At 40.8% G+C, this 19,514-nt stretch overlaps 1 protein-coding gene across 19 annotated transcripts in view; it reads right to left on the reverse strand.

The window, feature by feature from the left end:
* The window catches only part of PPIP5K1 (diphosphoinositol pentakisphosphate kinase 1), a 149,781-nt gene that overhangs the window by 3,009 nt on the left and 127,258 nt on the right, over positions 1–19,514 (reverse strand). For 11 of the 19 annotated variants that reach the window (XM_029574303.1, XM_029574314.1, XM_029574313.1 and 8 more), the window contains 3 exons: positions 16,675–16,854; positions 2,981–3,124; positions 1,655–1,768 (listed from right to left, as the gene is read on the reverse strand). In XM_029574303.1, coding sequence (XP_029430163.1) covers positions 1,655–1,768; positions 2,981–3,124; positions 16,675–16,854 — 438 coding nt within the window. Of the gene's footprint in view, positions 1–1,654; positions 1,769–2,980; positions 3,125–15,725; positions 15,888–16,674; positions 16,855–19,514 lie in introns of those variants that run through there. The other 8 variants (XM_029574315.1, XM_029574311.1, XM_029574316.1 and 5 more) reach the window with 3 other exon arrangements.

The raw sequence follows: 19,514 nt of genomic DNA on the forward strand, positions 1-19,514 counted from the left end.
AAAAATTGAAGTGATGAGCAGGCCTGTGGCCCATTTCCCAAATCCACCCCCCCCCCCCCCCCGTTCAATGTATAAAAACCGAGCCCTGTCAGACCAAGTCCCCCCCCCTCCCCATTCAGCAAAAATGAAGGAAGAAGGGGAGGGCTAGGCTTAGGGTAGGAGGGTGAGGGAGGAAGGAGCAGTGATTTCTCATTTTTTTTGCTGATCCCATAGTGCTGAGCGACCATGCCACCAAGTCTACCTGGAGGGGAATGGGGGGCTCGGCCTGGCAGGGCACGTTTTTTTATTACATTGAGCGGGGGGTTAAGTGGGGTATGGGAATCGGACAACAAACCCACGCCTCACTTCCTTTTTCTTCCCTCCAATGTGCCACTTAACCAGCTCTATTCTTATATCTTGCCGGATTAAGTTTCACCTAACTGGCGACATTCCAAAGATATCCAGTTAGGATTAAAGGAATTCAGCTAAAGGCAGCTGGGTATCTTTATTTGGGGATATTGAATGGGGCATCTATCCCACTAACTTTAGTCAGATAAACCAGCCATTCTAAGGCTTTCTGAATAGAAATGTACTGTTATATAAAGTGGTTCAGAATCCTTATTAGGTAATGGAAGGAGAGAAGTGGGAATGAGGGGCAGAACAATGCATCATGACAGTTAAAATATATAGTACGCCACAATCTCAGGACTATTCTTAGAGACTGCACGTCTCTGGGAATGAATTTCTCTAGATGAACTGTGCCGGGATTTTGTTTGGTTGTTACTATGGACTAAGATTTCATGTTTTGATAAAGAAAGAATGGAAAACCACACACAATATTGCCCCTTCATCCTGGAAAGTGAAGCGGGGTCCCCCAAATTCAAACTGCTTCAACCAAGGGGAGCTAGGTCATGGAAAATACGATTCTCGGTCTCCCTAAAGCTGTCTGGCAGAGAATGTCCTCACTTAGTGCATCTCTTAGCCTATATAGCAAGAGTGGCCAACTCTGGTCCTCAAGAGCCATAAAACGAGTCTGGTTTCAGGACATCCACAGTGAATAATCATGGGAGAGATTTGCATACAATGGAGACAATGCATACCTCATGCATATTCATATCCTGATAATCAGACCTGCTTAAGGCTCTTGAGGACCAGCGTTGACCACCCCTGCCATAAAGGGAGCTTGAAGGTATCGTAGTATCTATCAATGTTTGTTGTGATGCCAAATTACTTGCTAGCACATCCTGTATCAAATCAACCAGAAGTTTTGAATTTCTCCATAAGCCTTCTGGGTGAAGCAAAATAATGCAGTAAATGTTGCAGTAACACATGGATATTTATGGTGTAGTTCATGTATTCAGTAAGGGATATTTCAGTCTTCCTTTAAAGTGAATAAAGGCAACAATATTTAGCAAAAGACAGCAGGAAATTTCATGGTCTGTGAGTTGCAACTGAAGAAGAGCGATTTGTGGATGCTAAGAACTCTAAAGTTAATTAATAGTGCTGTATGTGTCTGTGTGTCATACAAATGTATTTTTAATGAATTAATCCAGAAAGTAATCCCAAATGTAACAAGTGAGCAATCCTAAAATTTCCACTACAGATCAAAATTTACAATAAAGAACGTAATGTCGTATATCTGAAGAGGAAGAAATAGCACAGGGGGAAAACTTACACCAGGGTGGCTTTTCTGAGCGCTGACGCAATGGTAGAGAAGAGGAAGAGAGGATTCTCTGGGGTATGAAGTTTTCACCTGCTGTCTGTCTGGCAGCCATGGCGTCATACATAGCTTGCATATGAAGAACAAACAGCAGAAGCCAAGAGAGATTAAGAAATGCGTAAGCACACAAGAAGCATATCTGTGAGGTTCAGACTTCTCGACCAAGGCTTATGGGGTTTACTGGACAGTGACTTTGATTGTGTGGGGGGAAAAAGAGAGAACAGGTAAGGCGCAGCACTAAATAACTAACACGGAGATAACATTTTCAACTTCAACCTATGTAATGGTGGGTAAAAGAGTTAAGAAAAATATTGATTATGTCAGCTGCTACTAATTACTGATAAAGCATCCTAGAAAAAATTTAAATCCAACTCTTCCCTATACTCTGTCTCCAGAGATCTACCTCCAGAATTTACAGATATTTATTAACCTGTCTCTTCAGGGTTTATCTCATGAAATTACATACCTGGAGAACCTGACTCACACACCTACATCAGGAGCACATATTATGGATTCCCCAAATCATGCAAGGCTGCACAGGACGCAGAAACATGCATCTGCTTGTGTGGTCTGGGCTACATCTTATGGTCTATGACATCTTTATCAAACTAGGAATGCTTACCTTTTAACCAACTACTTCTCTAACTCTTTCTGTAAATCCTTCCCAGGTATGTTCCTGGCTGTAAATCAGCATATGTAAAGTGAAAGCCTCATCTTCCTTTTTACTACTCTCTCCTCTTCTACTATCTTTCAGTGTCTATCTTTCTTCCAAATTTCTGTTTTCTAGTCTCATTCATGAACCTTCGGTGTCCGAAGCCCTACACAACTGGCACCATCATGCTGCAATACCGCAGTATACTGCCTGGGCCTGTGTGCGTATATTGAGTATCGTACTGCAGTTAGGCATATGTTATACAGGTTAAGAATTAAAAGAGCATGCAGGAAAACATTTGCCAGAGTCTAGAATAAAGATATACGCTGTCTTAGACAAAACCAAGTCTTCCAAGGGACTGCAAGCATTCAGTAGCAGTAAACAGTCATAGCAGTTATATCACAATGAAAGACAAAAGAATGGGAAACCAGAAGAAGCTTACTGAAGAAGGTAGAAATGATAAACTGGACCTGTTTTATTTGAAAAAGAGGTGTTCACATATGTTCAAGACCATGAAAAACATAGATATCCAGTGTTTCATGCTTGAACATTTCAACATGGACCATTCCATGTTCTAAATACTACTTCTCATCTACTTCTGTAGATTCCTTATGTATCCCTACAGATACCTGTGGATCCTCTGGAATGAGAGTGCGAGTCAACACAGCTCTTGCACACAGCAGTCAGGAACTCATTGACCTGTCTGAGGGACAGAGCATTATGGAGCGTTTCTAGTGGATAGATTGTAGGCACCATGGAACAACCCTCAAAACCTGGAAAAACAGAGAACAAAGCAAATCAACAAATACCCTCGTGGCATTTCTTTCAACAAAATATTATTTGAACATTAAAGGCCTGATTTTAAAAAGCATTTACACGCTTAAAATTGTTTTTTACACATGTAAATTCACTTTACCTGTGTAAGTGGGCTTTTGAAAATTGCTACAATATATGCCATTGAATTGTCCATAGGATAATCATGTATAAGTGCACTTTGTGCACATAAATGGCTTTTTAAAGTTGCTATGATAGTATGTTACAATTACATTAGTAATTCCTTTGAAAATGACCTCCATAAGGGTCTATGTACTAATTGTCATTAACATTAATGCCCTTTAACGCATGTGTTAGATAATACCCATGTATGATGCATGGAAATGTGTGCTAATTGCATGCACATTAGCATTAGTATCCATTCCCCAATGGTAATGCTAATATACATACAAATAGAAAACACATCATTTATTCTAATAGGCTCATTCGATATTGACTCTGGATAGTATATCTAAAATGGTTAATGAGGGACATTTAAGGCAATTCAGGAGCTGCACTTAACTTTCTTGTTGGTGGCCTGCGTTAACGTATGATACCAGACCCCTTGTTTCCCCCGAACAGTTAATTCATGGCCTCCGGGCCCAGCATGCCAAACTTTTTGTGGTGGTTCTGGGTCCACCACAAAAAAATCTTCCTCCCTGGAACAAAGATGGCCTCCAGGCCGGCAGCCGTCTTCCACCCCAACATGAACCTGAAATTTCATGGGGAGGAAGGAGCCAGTTTCTCTCCTGTTGGCCACTGCACTAAATCCAAAATAGTGCCACTGTCAGACTGACCTGCACAGAGAGGGGAGGGGTCTGCGTTTACCACTCTATGGTGCCTTTTTGGACTTGGTGCCAGCAGGAGAGAAACTGGATCACTCCAACCTGTGACTATTCTGGGGCCCACTGGAAGCTATAAGGAGAGGGAGGATCTGGGGAGTATTCCTATCTTTGTTCTAGGAGGAGGGGAGAGGAGAAGAGCGGGGCACTGGAAGCCTATATTTTTCAGGAGGTGGGGGTGGTTTCCCTGCCCTGTTAGCATAAGGAAACCTAATATGCAGAGCGAGGTAGTGCTACCATGGCTGCTCTGTCTCTAATGCGGTCATGATAACAGAGTCACATTTTTCATATCATTAGTTTGGTACAATGGGTGTTAAAGCTCAATGTACCGCCGGTGTCAAAACCGCTAGTTAAGATGGATTACCATGTCAGTGTTAATAATGGTTAGTACATGGGGAGGGAGGGAGATAACTTATCCATTCTCAGGTAAAGACCAGCTGGTTTCATGCTCTCTCAAGCAATTGCTAATGGAAAAGAAGATAATTCATGCCAAATACATTGAAAGGTCACGCAAAACAACTGCACCAACTCTTTAAGATAAACCGGTTAATTCACATGCCATATAAATAGGTTTGCACAAACATCTTAAACACAGTAAATGACATCCGATAAAGACAAAAAAAGGCCCATCTAGAATGCCCATAAATGATTTTATGCACATCTACTCAACGCAGATCACATTCCCACATGGATCCCAACCTCCAATCTCATTCTGCCCCTTTCAAGGTTGCAAATGCTGCATCATGCAGGTTACCCCATGTCTTCCAGGACGCAAAATGCAGCCATAACACTACTGCCCCGGGCTTCAAATGTTGCTCCGTGAAGGTTGCCCAATGCTTCATTACCATTCTCTTGCCACTAGGGATCCTCTGTGTTTATCCCATGCTTTTTTTAAAGTCTGTCAATGTCTTTGTCATCACCACCTCCTCCAGGAAGGCATTCCAAGCATCCACCACCCTTCTCTGTGAAAAAATACCTCCTGACAATGGTCCTGAATCTACTTCCTTGGGATCTGTATTGGGACCCTTACTTTTCAATATATTTATAAATGATCTGGAAAGAAATACGACAAGCGAGGTAATCAAATTTGCAGATGATACAAAATTGTTCAGAGTAGTTAAATCACAAGCAGATTGTGATAAATTGCAGGAAGAACTTGTGAGGCTGGAAAATTGGGCATCCAAATGGCAGATGAAATTTAATGTGGAGAAGTGCAAGGTGATGCATATAGGGAAACATAACCCATGCTATAGTTACACAATGTTAGGTTCCATATTAGGTGCTACTACCCAAGAAAGAGATCTAGGCGTCATAGTGGATAACACATTGAAATCGTCAGTTCAGTGTGCTGCGTCAATCAAAAAAGCAAACAGAATGTTGGGAATTATTAGAGAAGGAATGGTGAATAAAACGGAAAATGTCATAATGCCTCTGTATCGCTCCATGGTGAGACCGCACCTTGAATACTGTGTACAATTCTGGTCGCCGCATCTCAAAAAAGATATAATTACGATGGAGAAGGTACAGAGAAGGGCGACCAAAATGATAAAGGGAATGGAACAGCTCCCCTATGAGGAAAGACTAAAGAGGTTAGGACTTTTCAGCTTGGAGAAGAGACGGCTGAGGGGGGATATGATAGAGGTGTTTAAAATCATGAGAGGTCTAGAACAGGTAGATGTGAATCGGTTATTTACTCTTTCGGATAATAGAAAGACTAGGGGGCACTCCATGAAGTTAGCATGTGGCACATTTAAAACTACTCAGAGAAAGTTCTTCTTCACTCAATGCTCAATTAAACTCTGGAATTTGTTGCCAGAAGATGTGGTTAATGCAGTTAGTATAGCTGTGTTTAAAAAAGGATTGGATAAGTTCTTGGAGGAGAAGTCCATTACCTGCTATTAATTAAGTTGACTTAGAAAATAGCCACTGCTATTACTAGCAACAGTAACATGGAATAGACTTAGTTTTTGGGTACTTGCCAGGTTCTTATGGCCTGGATTGGCCACTGTTGGAAACAGGATGCTGGGCTTGATGGACCCTTGGTCTGACCCAGTATGGCATGTTCTTATGCTTCAAATTATGACTCCTAGCTCTACAGCTTCCTTTCCATTGAAAAAGCTTGACTTCCTGTGTATGAATACCTTTCAGGTATTTAAATGTTTTTATCCTCCCCCCCCCCCCCCCCCCAAGAATACATATTAAGTTCTTTCACTCTCATTTTATAGGGCTTTTGGTACAAACTCTGCACCATTTCGGTTACCCTTCTCTGGACCATCTTTAGTCTTTCTCTATCAGCCTCCAAAACTGAATACAGTGCTCCAGGTGAGGCCTCACCAACAACCTGTAAAGAGGCGTTATCACCTCTCTTTTTTTTTTTTCCTGCTGGTTATGTCTTTCTCTGTGCATTCAAGCATCCTCCTGGCTCTGGCCACCACCTTATCACCCTGCTCTGCTTCCTTGAGATCGTCAGGCACTGTCACACCAAGGACCCTTCTCCTTCAGGGCACACCAGTTCTTCACCATCCGCTGCATGCCACTCCCATTAATTTCAGCAACCCAAATGCACGACTCGACACTTTCAGGGACTGAATTTTAACTGCCAAGTACCAGACCACTTTTCATTCTGTCTAGTCCTTCAGGAGTGTTCACTCCGTGGCAGATCTTAGTGTTAAATCGCAAAAAGGCAAACCTTTCCCTCTAACTTCTCTGCAGTATCACTAACAAAGATAAGTAAATAGGTAATATGTAAATAAGTAAATAAGTGAAGGACATGCTGATTAAATAAAAAAAGAAACTGTAAGATTGAAATGTCATTGACTCTACAAAACAATCAAAGCATCTGGGGAGAAAGGCAGGCTAAATCAATTTATGACAACATATAATGGATTTAAATCCAATAAATACAGCAACTGGTGAATTCCCATTACAAAAGCAATAAAATATCTGCTCCGACAGAATACAACAAAAATCTACAAGTTCATCTAGGTATATGCTGGTGGGGTATATTCGTTTAGAACATATTCCATTGGTCTTGGTATAGGAATTCACTGAATATTGTATTTCTTTTAAATCTAATTACATGTCATAAATTAATTTAGCAAATCTTTCTGCCCTATTTGATTTTTCTTCATTGTATATGATCTGGGGATTGCTGATCCTTACAGTCTTTGATTGTCTAACCTGAAACTGTGCACCATACAGTATACATCAGATGGGGTGACCATACACATTTATTACTACTGAGAATAAGCATAATAATCTCATTGTATGTAGCACTATTTATCCAAAAGATATCCCACTATAGCACTTGAAAAATGCATAGAAAACTATCTCTGAATGACCTTACAGCAGCTTGACAAGAGGAGAGAAGCGCAGAGACAGCGCAATATTAAAATGATTTCCCTGGCAAAAGCAGGACTACCAGTCTTAATTTTATTCTTCACATACTTCTCGTCCCTTTAACTATATGCACATAGTTGATCTCTGTAGCTCAAATTTTCTTCACAATAAAAAGCAATCTGTTATTTAAGAAAAGTACAGCTATGGAGAGAATGGGAAATGTCTTCATAACTACAAATCCATATAGGCAATATGGCAGGATAGGAGAAGCTCAGCCAGGCCCCTGATGACCGAGGCTACAGTTACTCTGTGGAAGTGTCGCCTTCGTTTCCTGTACCAAGGCAGAGGGGTGAATTTAGAAATTCACTGTGCAGAGATGTCTAAGGCTTATGGATTCAGGATTTTATAACCAAATACTAGAGGTACATATACAGACAGAGGCAGCCTCTCCCTCTCTCTTCCCTATCCCCACCAACTAAAGGTGTTTGGGGATTTTTTTTCAAACTGTCTCCATCTCTAAAACTTCCACATCAGAAGTAATCACCCTGGAAGAGAAGAAAGCAAGCAGCGAGTATTTCCTGTTAGGAGAAAGCACGCGTCTCACTACTAATGAACGGGCTCTAGTGATGTGGCCATACAGAGTTCTCGCACCAAACTCTCTACTTACCATATTTTTCTAAGGGGATCATTTTTCAAAGCGATCGCACGCGAAAAGGGACTTTTCGCGTGCGATCACTAAAAAGGGACGGCGTCAAGACCGGAACAGGAGGAGTCATGGCGGCAGCGGGGCTGACACCGCAAAGACATGGCGGACAGCGAAAAGGTAAGGAGCCTTTTCACTGCCTATTTCACGTCCAAGAGCACCACCTTTTATGATGGCGCTATTGGGTGTGAAAGCCGGCAGCGATCGCACCGCAGAGGTGCGATCGCTGCTGGCTTCCGCAGGCCCGCCCCTCGTTTCGCCCCCCCTGTACTGCGCGATTCACGCCGCCGCGGTGTCTTAGAAAATCTAGGCCTAAGGCTCAGAGGTCATTTAGACAAAACATGTTAACATGTTTGAAAGGATTTTTGGGAAGAAAAGAAATGGATGCTGAGATCCAAAATTATTCCCTCTTATGAACTAATTCTGCAAGATAAGAGGCCAATTTTTTACCAGATTTCCCCTGGTAAAAAAGAATTTCAGCTGCGTCACTTAGCTGTCTGAAAGCTGCCCTCCTCAATACGGTTAAAAGTCTGCATGTGCTTTTTGGCCACATTAAGAGGAGGCCTTCCAGGAGGCAAAATAAGTGCACGTGTAGATTGCATTTTCAACTCCATTCGTGTACTTTTCAAGCAAAGAGAATGTACAATGTTAAGAGCTTTCTGGCACAAGAGAGTTAGTCAAGAGAATGACTTCTAAGGAAAAGCAAACAAGCCAGGAAGGTTTCTTCTTTCCAAGAGCAGTAAAACAGCACTACTTTTACTGACAAGGTAAAAAGGAGCTGTAGGCAACTTCTTTTCTGTTGGAACACAGCTCAGCTGAAATTTCACTATTTCACTTCATCCCTAATCAATAAATATTTAATATCAATTTATTTTGTTCACTGATGTGCAGTTGTACTCTCCGCCAATTTCATTATGGATTGGCTGTCAGTTTTTAGGACAACTGGGTTTCTACAGTATTTGTTAAATCCAAGTTCTTCCAAAATTGTAGTTAACCGGCTTTTTCTTCATTATTTATAAAGCTAAGTATATTGCTCTATGAGCAAGTCGATAAGCTCACCATCTGTTGTTTAATAGCTTTATAGCTTCTTTTCCTGACTCAAGAAACTTTGGATCTTTGCTTGTCAGAATCCTCCTCATTTTGCGATCCTCCTTTCCTGTTTTCACAATAACCAACAAAAATTATAGGTTGGCTCTTAGCATCTAACTTCATCCAATATTGCTGGGGAATCCAAGCATTTATGAGTTATCCAAATGCTTTGAAGCAGCCTACAGATTGCTTCTTGCCTATCCATGCTTCTTCTGATGATTTTTCTTTCAGTAACTTATTGTTACAATGGTTTTCTTATATAAGCAGCAGTATTTACTGCTTCAGCCCAAAACTTGACTTATAGTCCAGATCTTATCAGCATTTTCTTGCTGCTTTTAATGGTATTCGATTAGCACATTCTTCAATTGCATTTTGGGATGTTGAATGTGGAACTGCCTTCTCATGATGAATGCCATACTCCTTCATGAAACTCTCAGTTTATCTATGATAAGCTCACTTCCACTGTTTTTATGGACTCATTTCAGCTTCTTGCCTTTTTAGTGTTCTGAGTATTATACGTAGTCAGTGAAAAACTTTGGGACTGCATCTTTGTACTTAAGGAAAAAGGACATTCAACAGCCCACTTTGATTATATACAATGACAAATAAATCTACCGGCTACCACCAATAGAATTCACTGGCATGGATCTTCATAAATCCATGTGCATTAGCTCCAATGGGTTTTTCCTTGATTCCTCGGAAATTGCCTTAAATGTTTTTCTTGAATGTTTATCTTTGGTGCAATCTTCACACGTATCTAGAACTCCTATCTTCAAGTAAATACCTTTTATTTTCCTATTTTCATTCACTGATTGGGTATCCTGGCATTGTTAGGAAATGTTGGATTGTTTTAAAATGTGTTTTGATTTGTATTATTTATTTATTTTATTTAAAAGTGTTTGTATACAGTCTTTACAAACAGTGTTTAATCAAAACGGTTTACATAACTAAATAAAAAACAAATGTAAATAAAGATTTAAATTTAAAAGAACAAAGATTATCAAATTATAAAAGCTCAAAATTACAAAAATATATAGTAAAAATAAAAATCTAAAACAATGAATAGTTTACATAAAAAATAATGTTATATGTTATGTATGTTATATATTGATTATTATTTTAAATTGTACATCGCTCTGATCAGGTTTGTCACCTGCATGGTATGTAAAACTCTGGAAATAAAAAAAATAAATAAAAAATATACAAGATGTTCTTGCCACAACTTGCCATTAGTTGCTTATGCAATATTTTCATATCCAGTAACTGATATTGACTTTGCATTCATCCAATAAATGCCACAGTCTTTTGATGCATTCTCTGTGTCAAAAATCACTTTCAAGCTAGCATCTGTTAATTTGAAAACTGATATGAGATTGTTGTTGTGAACTGTCTCTAGATCTATATGGTTTGTATTTATATATAACGCATATTGCTTCTTAGAAGATTCAGTAATGTTGTCATCATTAGAGGACCTTTTGGCTATTTTTGCTTTCTGCTTATTTTTCTTTGATTCCTCTTATTGCTAGAAAAATATTTAGTCCCTTTTGCATTTTGAAGATTTTTATTTCCCAGGGATGAAAAATAGCAATTTCTTGTAAAATGTCCAAATGTCTTGCAGTGATAGCATTTTACTTTCTGCCTGTCATTTTCTCTAAAGTTTCTCCAAACTCTGCATGCATTATATGCTGATTCAGTATCTGGCAGATTCTTTTTCTGGCATTCTTTTTCTTGTAAAAGTGCATGATAGACTTTTTCTGAAGTCAGCTCAGACATATTGCACACATCAAAACTTTTGGCCACTCCATAATATGCTTGAGGGAGTCTTTGAATTTCTAGTGATACAACTTCTGCCTCCTCAATTGAATCTCCTAGGGTTTCGAGTTATTTAGCTAATGATTCCGCATGTTGCATATATGTAGTAACAGATTCTTTTTTCTTCCACTTGACAGTATTTATCTCATGCTAAAGGTTCAGGTTCTCTTCAAGTATACATTCTCTATTTGCCTGTTTTAAATGTTGCCAGATGAGTTTTGCCATATTCTGGTTCTAAAACCAGATGCATACACAATCCATCATCAAAATGTTATCAAAAAACAAGGTGTAATGCACAAAAAGTTAATGCTACATTTGATAACAATAAATGGCATTATAAAAAGTACTGATGTCAAACCATGGGGTACAAGACTTTTTGGTGAAAATGAACACAACTTATTTTTAAAGGGCGTTAGGGTCAATTTTCGAAAATGCGCACAGGCGTCCATGTGCGCGTGGTTCCCAGCACGCGCACATGGATGCGGCTATTTTATAACATGCGTGCGTTGGGGGGGATTTTAAAAAAATATGTGTGGCGATGCGAATGGGGTTTTTCCAGTTCCCTCCCAATTAAGGAGCAGACTGGGAGGGAACTTCCCTATCCCCCTAACTACCCTTCCTACCTTTTCCTCTCTCCTCCCCAACCCCTAACCCCTACCTAGCTAGTCCAAATTTGTTTTATTACTTACTGCTCCTTCCGAGCAGAAGTAACTTTGTCATGCTTGCTGGCTGCCAGCGTGTGCTTCCCCGGAACAGGACCTAATGGCCACTGTCCCGGTCAGCCCCAGCCCTTCCCCTCACCCCAGCCCACCCCTTTTCGATGGCCCAGCACTTCTGCGCGCACCGGGAGATATGGTGTGGCTGAGCAGTTTCTAAAATGTTCTCATCGCATGCATGGCCCGGCCACAAGCATATCCCCCAGATTTTAAGTGCTCAGGCTTTTTAAAATTGGGGCTTTAATGTCTGGACAATTATATTCATGGCATCCTGATCATTTTTCTTCCAGGCATTTTTTACTTTCTGCATCATTATTGTATCAGGTAGATCAGATTCTATGGCTGTCCAAAGTCTCTTAGTTTTTTGAATAATCATCTTAAATCTTCAAGTTGGATAACTGCTGGAATTTCAATACGACTTGAACAATTTTCAGACCTTTTTTTTAGTTACTTTCACCTTTGCTCACAGAAATTTTTCTTTCTAGACAGGCTGCTGTTTAACAAGTTATCTCTGCAGTTCCCCAAAAAACTCCTTTCTAGGGTTTCTCTCTGCAGTTTGCTTACCTAGATTTTCTTACTGTTTTTTCTTTTGTTTGGGAACTTATCTCACTCTGCTCCAGCTATGAGATATCTTTAACTGCTCTCTTTATCTTCTTTTGCATTGCATGGGCCTGTAACTAATTTTTTTTGTTAGAGCTTTAGGCACAACAAGTTAGTTTAGACAGGAGAATGACTTCTAAGGGAAAAGCAAACAAGCCAGGGAAATTTCTTCTTTGCAAGAGCAGGACTGCACTACTTTTACTGACAAGGTAAAATGGAGCTGTAGGCAACCAACGACCCACACAGAAACAGGAAACAAGTACGTACACAGAGCAGTACAGACACACTAGTAGCTCAAAACAGTTCAGTACCAGCTAACTCAATACAATCCAACACAGTGACATGACACGCGTTTCCAACATAGATGTGTGCTTTCGCTTTGAGAATTGGTGCAAAAGAAAATCACTCTTTCACGAGGACTAACAGCTGAAGGGAAAGAGATGCATGTACAAGACAGCAGACACTATCTGTTACTAATGCAGCTCGCTGCTCACTACAGTTAGCATTTGGTAAATTTAACAAAGCAAAGTGAATGCATTACTTTCATTCACATTTCAGTTTGAATAATTTTTTTAAATTAAATCTTGCTTCTGGTTTGTTGGGGAATTTTTATTTCATCTATAGTATTTGCTTGGGAAATGGGACAGAGAGTCCTTGCAATTTTAAAAGCAGGAGGAGATGCAATGTTTATACAGATGAACTATTCTTCAGTAAATGAGAAGCACCATTCTGAGTTAAGGATACTCCATGCATCATATGACATACACACCTACCAGAGTTGATAGCCAAAGGTTCATGAAGGGATTTTTTCACCAGTATCAGCTGTGTGGCAGCATCATGTGGGCTATTGCACTGCACTCCACATGATGAACACACAGCACCCTGGGAATCTGAAAAACTCTTCTCCACACGCTGAAACTGCCATCGACTCCACAGCGCTGCATATGTTGTGTAGCGCTATTGAAATGTTAAGTAGTAATGGTAGTAGGTAGTAGTTTTGCAATATCCCATGCAGAATGGATGCCACCACTACAGCATGGGACAACGAAGAATAAAAGGGGACAGATGGAGGTCTTGGTTAGGATATAATCTTGCTGTTCCTAATTTTCTTCCATTTGCTGGGTATTATCATATGGGTTCCCTAATATTATAAAGCCCCAAATAATTCACTGCATTAAAAGAAAGGTACCATTGCCTCCAAACCACAAAAATCCTATCCTCTGTTGTAAGATCTCTGGCATTTTCATAATGTTCTCAGAATTTGTTTGATTGAAAGTTTAACATACAGAGATCAGTGAAAAGGCAGCAGCTCCATAAATCTCATAATGCATTGCAGGTGATGTTGTCACAGTGCTTAAGATCTGAAGAAGGCACATATGAGGGTAAGACATAGGGTAAGAAAGCGCTTGTTGTACTGTTTTGCTATAGTAATCGATTACGGAAAGGTTGAAATCATGGCAATGGATGAATGCAGCTGCCTAGCATTAAAGGAAATCACTTGCAAGGCTACGAAAAAATGCAATACTCTATGATTGCTATCATCCAAACGCCATATAAGATGATCTGTCTTGGTTTTCTAACTCTCATCTCAACATAATCAAATGCTTGTGGTCCAACAGAATGCACTAGGATGAGTTTTACAAAAACCAAGATTGGATTATAATGGGGAATTATGTTCTCTGTTTCTAATCACTTTGGGGGTTATTTTCAATACCATTTATGTGCATACTTCTATGCACACAAAAGATAAGCGTTTCGGGGGGGGGGGGGTGGGGAGTGGAGGGCAGAGTTGTTATTTACATGCATACTTTTGACTTTAAAAAGTATGCATGTAACTTGACCTGCACCAGTCATGCCCTGCAAACAGCAGCTGTGACGTTGTGTGGGTGAGTTAATGTGCATTATTTTGGATAATTTTCAAAGAGAATTTGTGTGCAAGAGCTTGCATTGAAAGCTGTTATAAAATGACCCATTCTGGGGTGTTGCAGTTAGGTTGGTACCACTGCAAACTCTTCATACTGAAACAGTGGTGCTCAACCCGGGCCTGAGGCCTCCCCCATCCCCACCAGTGCGCTTATCAGGATATTCACAATGAATATGCAGAAACTATATTTGCATGTTCTGAATCTAAGAAGGTTAATGTGTGCAAATATAGCTTGGGCACATTCTTTGCAGATAACTTGAAAATTAGGCTGATTGCGATCTTTTAGGGCTAGACTGATAACACTACACTATGACCTCATAATATTGAGCCAATTACCACCATAGGGTTAAGCAAGAGCTCTATTAGGCCTGGGCACAAAGATGACTTTAGATAATGATGAGGACAGTTTGAAATACCGTAGAACAGCCTAATGGGGACAATTTAAATAGGATATACATTTTATATCCTATTCAAAGACCTAAAATTAAATGAATGTACATTTCCCTTTTAAAGTGGAATTTCAGCCTAGTCATCATTCAGGGAGTATAGTGCTACCCATCTGTAGAAGGATAACATATTTTAATAAAAAAGCAACTTTGGCATGAATGTGTGGCTTGGTGTGCACCAGAAACTGAGTTCGCAGTGTTTCTGAAGTAGATCCATAGGTTTAGCAAAAGCTTAATTGGTGGCCAAGAGCATAATATTCAAGTAAGGCTGGAGTCAGAAAAACATCTTTTTTAAAAATTGTATTTCCTTCTAAAGCTGTATATCACTATACGTCCATGAAACATTTCAACTGTGCTGATGTCTGAAGCAACGTTTTAACTATGCAGTACCAGGGCTGCCAGTTGAGGGCTCATTCCTGCTAACTACGTGCACAGAATGCTGGCACCAGCCAAAAATCTCTCATCTTCCCTTTTCACGTGCATTACTCCCTTTCCCCCTTCATGATCACAACACTTGCCGTGGTTTTTCTTCTCTTCCTTACCAGGAGATTAAAGGTGGCAATGGTCACATTTGCATGGAAAAATGAGCAACAATTAATCCTAAAATTTCAGGGACTAATTGAACGGCAGGAGAGAAGTAATGTGAAATAGACTTTGTGAAAATTCTGCATTTTCTGAAAGTTAAGTCTTTCTTCCAAATAGCAGCTGCATAATGCAGTGTGTAAAGTAGCCTTTAAATATCTGCTGACAATGCAAACACCCTTTGCCCTTCTTCAGCTTGAACGATGAAGGCATGATCCATGCAAAACCACAAACACAGGCACTTCAACAAGCCACATGCATTAAACATGGGAAATCAGTAATATGGTTTTCTGCCTACAGCCAGGTCTAATCACCAAGCACAAAACGTGGCACTAAATGCTCCCCTTCCTTGTTACCTTAGAACACAGTGGAAAAGTAAAATGCTGAGATTTCAAATGAAAGCGTGAAGAGATTTACAGGAAGGCTTAGTAAATTGTTTCCTGTAACTCATGGCTTTAAGCTTTACAATAAATAGTCTCTAAAATGCAAATATGTTAATAATACCCACAAATATGTTACTGCAGGATATGCCAGGTTATATCATTCCGGGCATGCTGAGCAGCTGCAGGTTCAGCACTGGATGTCCTAAGCTTTTAAACAGAGATCGGAACAAACTTCTCAGTGTGGTAGAATAAATATTCTCCAGTGTAGTTGCCCGGAGTTGAATTTCCTTGATTAGGGGGGAAAAAATGATACATTTTTCAAGAAACGCTAATAAGTTTTAGTTCAATATATTTAAATGCTTGCAAAATTGTTCCCACCATCCAGAAATGCAGTTTTGAAAAGCAAATTTGATTAGGAAAGTTGGCTTTTCCTCTTCCACTTATTTGTTAAAATGTAATCCAAGAAGAAGATGGAAGAAGCGTCTTCACTTAAATTTCGATCCCCCTCCCCTGCATTCAAAAGATCCCCCCCATGAGCTCACTCAAGTCAGAGCAGAGGCTTGCTTTGCCCTTTCTTGCATATTTCTGTGGCAGGCGAAAACATGAAAAAAAAAAAACCAACCCTCGTCTACCTATCCTTTCCTTCCAGCTACAGCACAGATGCAAAATGGAAGGAAAGAGAGAGAGAGGGTGTAGGACAAGAACATTACTATGAATGTGAAAAATGCACAGAGACACTGACGCATGTAGAAATAGAGCAGCCCCTAGTTTCCTGCATTGTGATCCACCACAACCACAGCAACATCAACCAGGCAAAGCTGTCTGTGTACAACAGTAGGCCTTCGAACCACAGCCATACATGACTCAATGCAACACCACAAGGACAACTGCAGCTCAGGGGAGTTTGAAAGGAATGGGGGAGCTTAATGATCAGGTCAAAAAATGAAATGCCTTTTTTTTTTTTTGTTCTTTGGTTTTTGGAACTTGGTTTAGCACACGTTTGCATTCCCAAAGCAGACAGCATAAAACGCCTAGGTCACCACAGCAGAGGGTGCAACTGCAAGCGTGCAGTACCGTAGAGGCCCTCCAAATCGTCCTGGCCCGAGACCAGCCAGTTCCTGAAGAGCCGCAGGTGATAGGAGCACTGGTGCAGGTGATGGGCCAGAGCCCCATCCAGGCAGATCTTCCGACCCAGGGCGCTGTCTGTGGAAAAGCGACGCAGCAGCTGGGCAACCTCATGGTCTTCTAGGGATTCTGGAGGAGAGTGGGGGCCAGGGCAAGCAACAAGGAGAGAAAGAAGGCATGAGGAGGAGGAGGAAGAGGCAGGGAAGCGATAGAGACAATGCAAAGACAGATCGCGTTTGTGTGTGTGGGGGGGGGGAGACTCCCGCATCAGCGGTGCAAGCTAGCTCTCCTCTCCCCCACCTCAAAATAAAAGATCCTAAACCCCCTCGTTCTAATAAAGAAAAATGAACAGGATTATTTGCAGGTCAGTGGACACAAGCAGCTGGTGAACGTTTGCCCAGTATCTCAATTACTGTATTTATTTATCAAGGACAGCATCGGATTTTAGAACCTCGACTGCTGCCAAATCTAGCATTCTGCATGCAGCATGACCCTAAGGAATTATCCAGTGGTTCAGTCCCTCTTCTGGTAACATTTAAACCTGTAAAACAATAAACCACCAACATTACTGTAAGAGAGCTGGGAGAAGTAAATGCCTTTCATGGCTGGTGGACCTCTAACCACTGAAAGATTTTAGCAGAATTTCACAGAAGCACTTACTGTATAGAAGTCAGAGAAATCAATATGTGAGCATATATATATATATATATATATATATATATATACATAGAGCTGCTTGGAAATGGAAAATTGCATTGCTATATTTATGCAAACACTTACAAGGTTCATGTTAGTATATGTAGAGATTAGACAATATTATCCAAATCTAGTCTGATTAATGTTATTAACATAAATCCCCTAAATATATATTTAGATTGTACAATAAGGTTCTATTTATTTAAAAGTAGGGAGACGCACATCCAATTCTTATTTGTGGTATTAAGCACTTTTCATGCTGTAAAATGTACCACAACAGCAGTCAGCTGGCGAAGTTGTTGATTCCCACCGTCTAGGACGTTTGCACAATTCATAAACACAATACTGTTGCTCATGGTGAAAACCAGAATATGGTGGCAGCCGTTTTGTCTATTTTATGATGTAAATTGCCTTGAGAAGGGTAAGTCATACATGGAAACAAATAAATAAGGCTATCTAAGTCTGCTGAAGTCCTTCCCTGCTTGATCGCCAATTCCCCCCCCCCCCCCTTCACTTCCTCAAGACCACAGATCCCAGGAGATGCAAAAAGTAAGAATTACTGCCCACATGCAGGTCACTAGTGAAAATGCCACCTCAGGTGCTGGGGTCGGTTTTGCAAGGGCCCTGAAAGCATGGAAGCAGTTCAGGGAAGCCTTACCAAACTTGTAGACGGTCTGCAACACAAGCCCCACAGAAAGAGGCTGAAAGGAAAAGGAAGGATATGATAGCAACAAGCATTTAGCGGGCTTCGATAAAGTAAAAGTAGGTGTCACTTTCCATTTAACAAATTCAAGAACAAGGTGGTCATAATAGGGAGTTGGAGGTTCAGAGCATATCTGACAAAAGAATTCTTTAGGGAGAGGGTGGAAGACACCTGAAATAGCCTTACCTGCCTAGGGGACGGAAACCACAGACACAAAGGGCCGTGACAAGAAAAGGTGTGGGCTGAGAAGGGATAAAAGATGTGGAGGACCTCAGGATTGGTTTAGGAACGGAAAGACAACACATATGCTCATCTGCCCAGAACAGTACAGCACCAAAAAAAAAAACAGGGAGACCAGAAAACTGACTTGGATAAGGAGCAATCTCCTGCAGGCTGTCAAGCTAGCACGGCTGAGAGTTGGGCGACATCCTTGCCTAAAGTAATGCAGACAGGGGAAACCGGAGAGACTTAGGTGGGCCAACTGGTTTTTCGGTGCCGACATCTAACATGTTACTTTAAACCACTGTTGAGGTTGTGATTTAAAATGCTACGAAGAGAAGTAATTTTCCTCTTCAAAGCAGAAGACAGGAAAAGGGAACAGGAAAGAAAATAAAAGGAAACAAGTTAAAGACAACTGAAATGGAAATAAAACACAAGAGCAGGGTGGTAGAAAACCAGTGGAAAAGACCGAGCTTGAGAAGGAAAAGGAGACTGAAAAACCAGTAAGTTGAGTAATAAGATCGGAAAGACCAGGATGCTGCTGAAAGACGACGGCGGGCAGAAAGAGGGATCTGTACCAAGAAAATCTCACATCCAGGAGAAGCAGCATCTTACTGTTCTCGGAGTGATAATTTCCAAATACCGGCCTGCCCTCTATGTCCCTGAGTGACTAATGTCTATCGCTCATCCTCATCTCCGCTGGAAGTACCTCAGAATTAGTTTAGTTTATTGTTTATTCTACAGTACAGACCCTCCCTAATATAGAGGGAGTAGGTAGGGCAGAACCTAAGAAATATTTCATGCAACTCTGCAGTGGTGCAGCACTCCCACTAGGGACCATTCAATCACTTTCCTCTCCAGGCAACGCTGCGCGACCACTACTGGAAGTTGACCAGTGCCTTTCCTGTCTCTTGCAACAGTACAATGCAATTTTTCTGTCCGCAGATAAACAGGTTCCTGATTTACAACTTCCAGTGAAAACAACCGCATTTCTAGCACTTCGTTCCCATCCCCTCCTCCTGAATACCAGGCTGCAGTCCTGGCACAGTGCAGAATCGAAGGGGAATGCGAGGCTTATTAAGCCCTCAATAGCAGCTGCACCCACACCTGGTATTCCTTAGAGATATTTTCACCGAGGGGTACGTTTTAAAATCCGCGTGCAGTTCCTGGC

The sequence above is a fragment of the Rhinatrema bivittatum genome, chromosome 13, assembly GCF_901001135.1.
Source record: "Rhinatrema bivittatum chromosome 13, aRhiBiv1.1, whole genome shotgun sequence".
NCBI classification, from domain to species: domain Eukaryota; kingdom Metazoa; phylum Chordata; class Amphibia; order Gymnophiona; family Rhinatrematidae; genus Rhinatrema; species Rhinatrema bivittatum.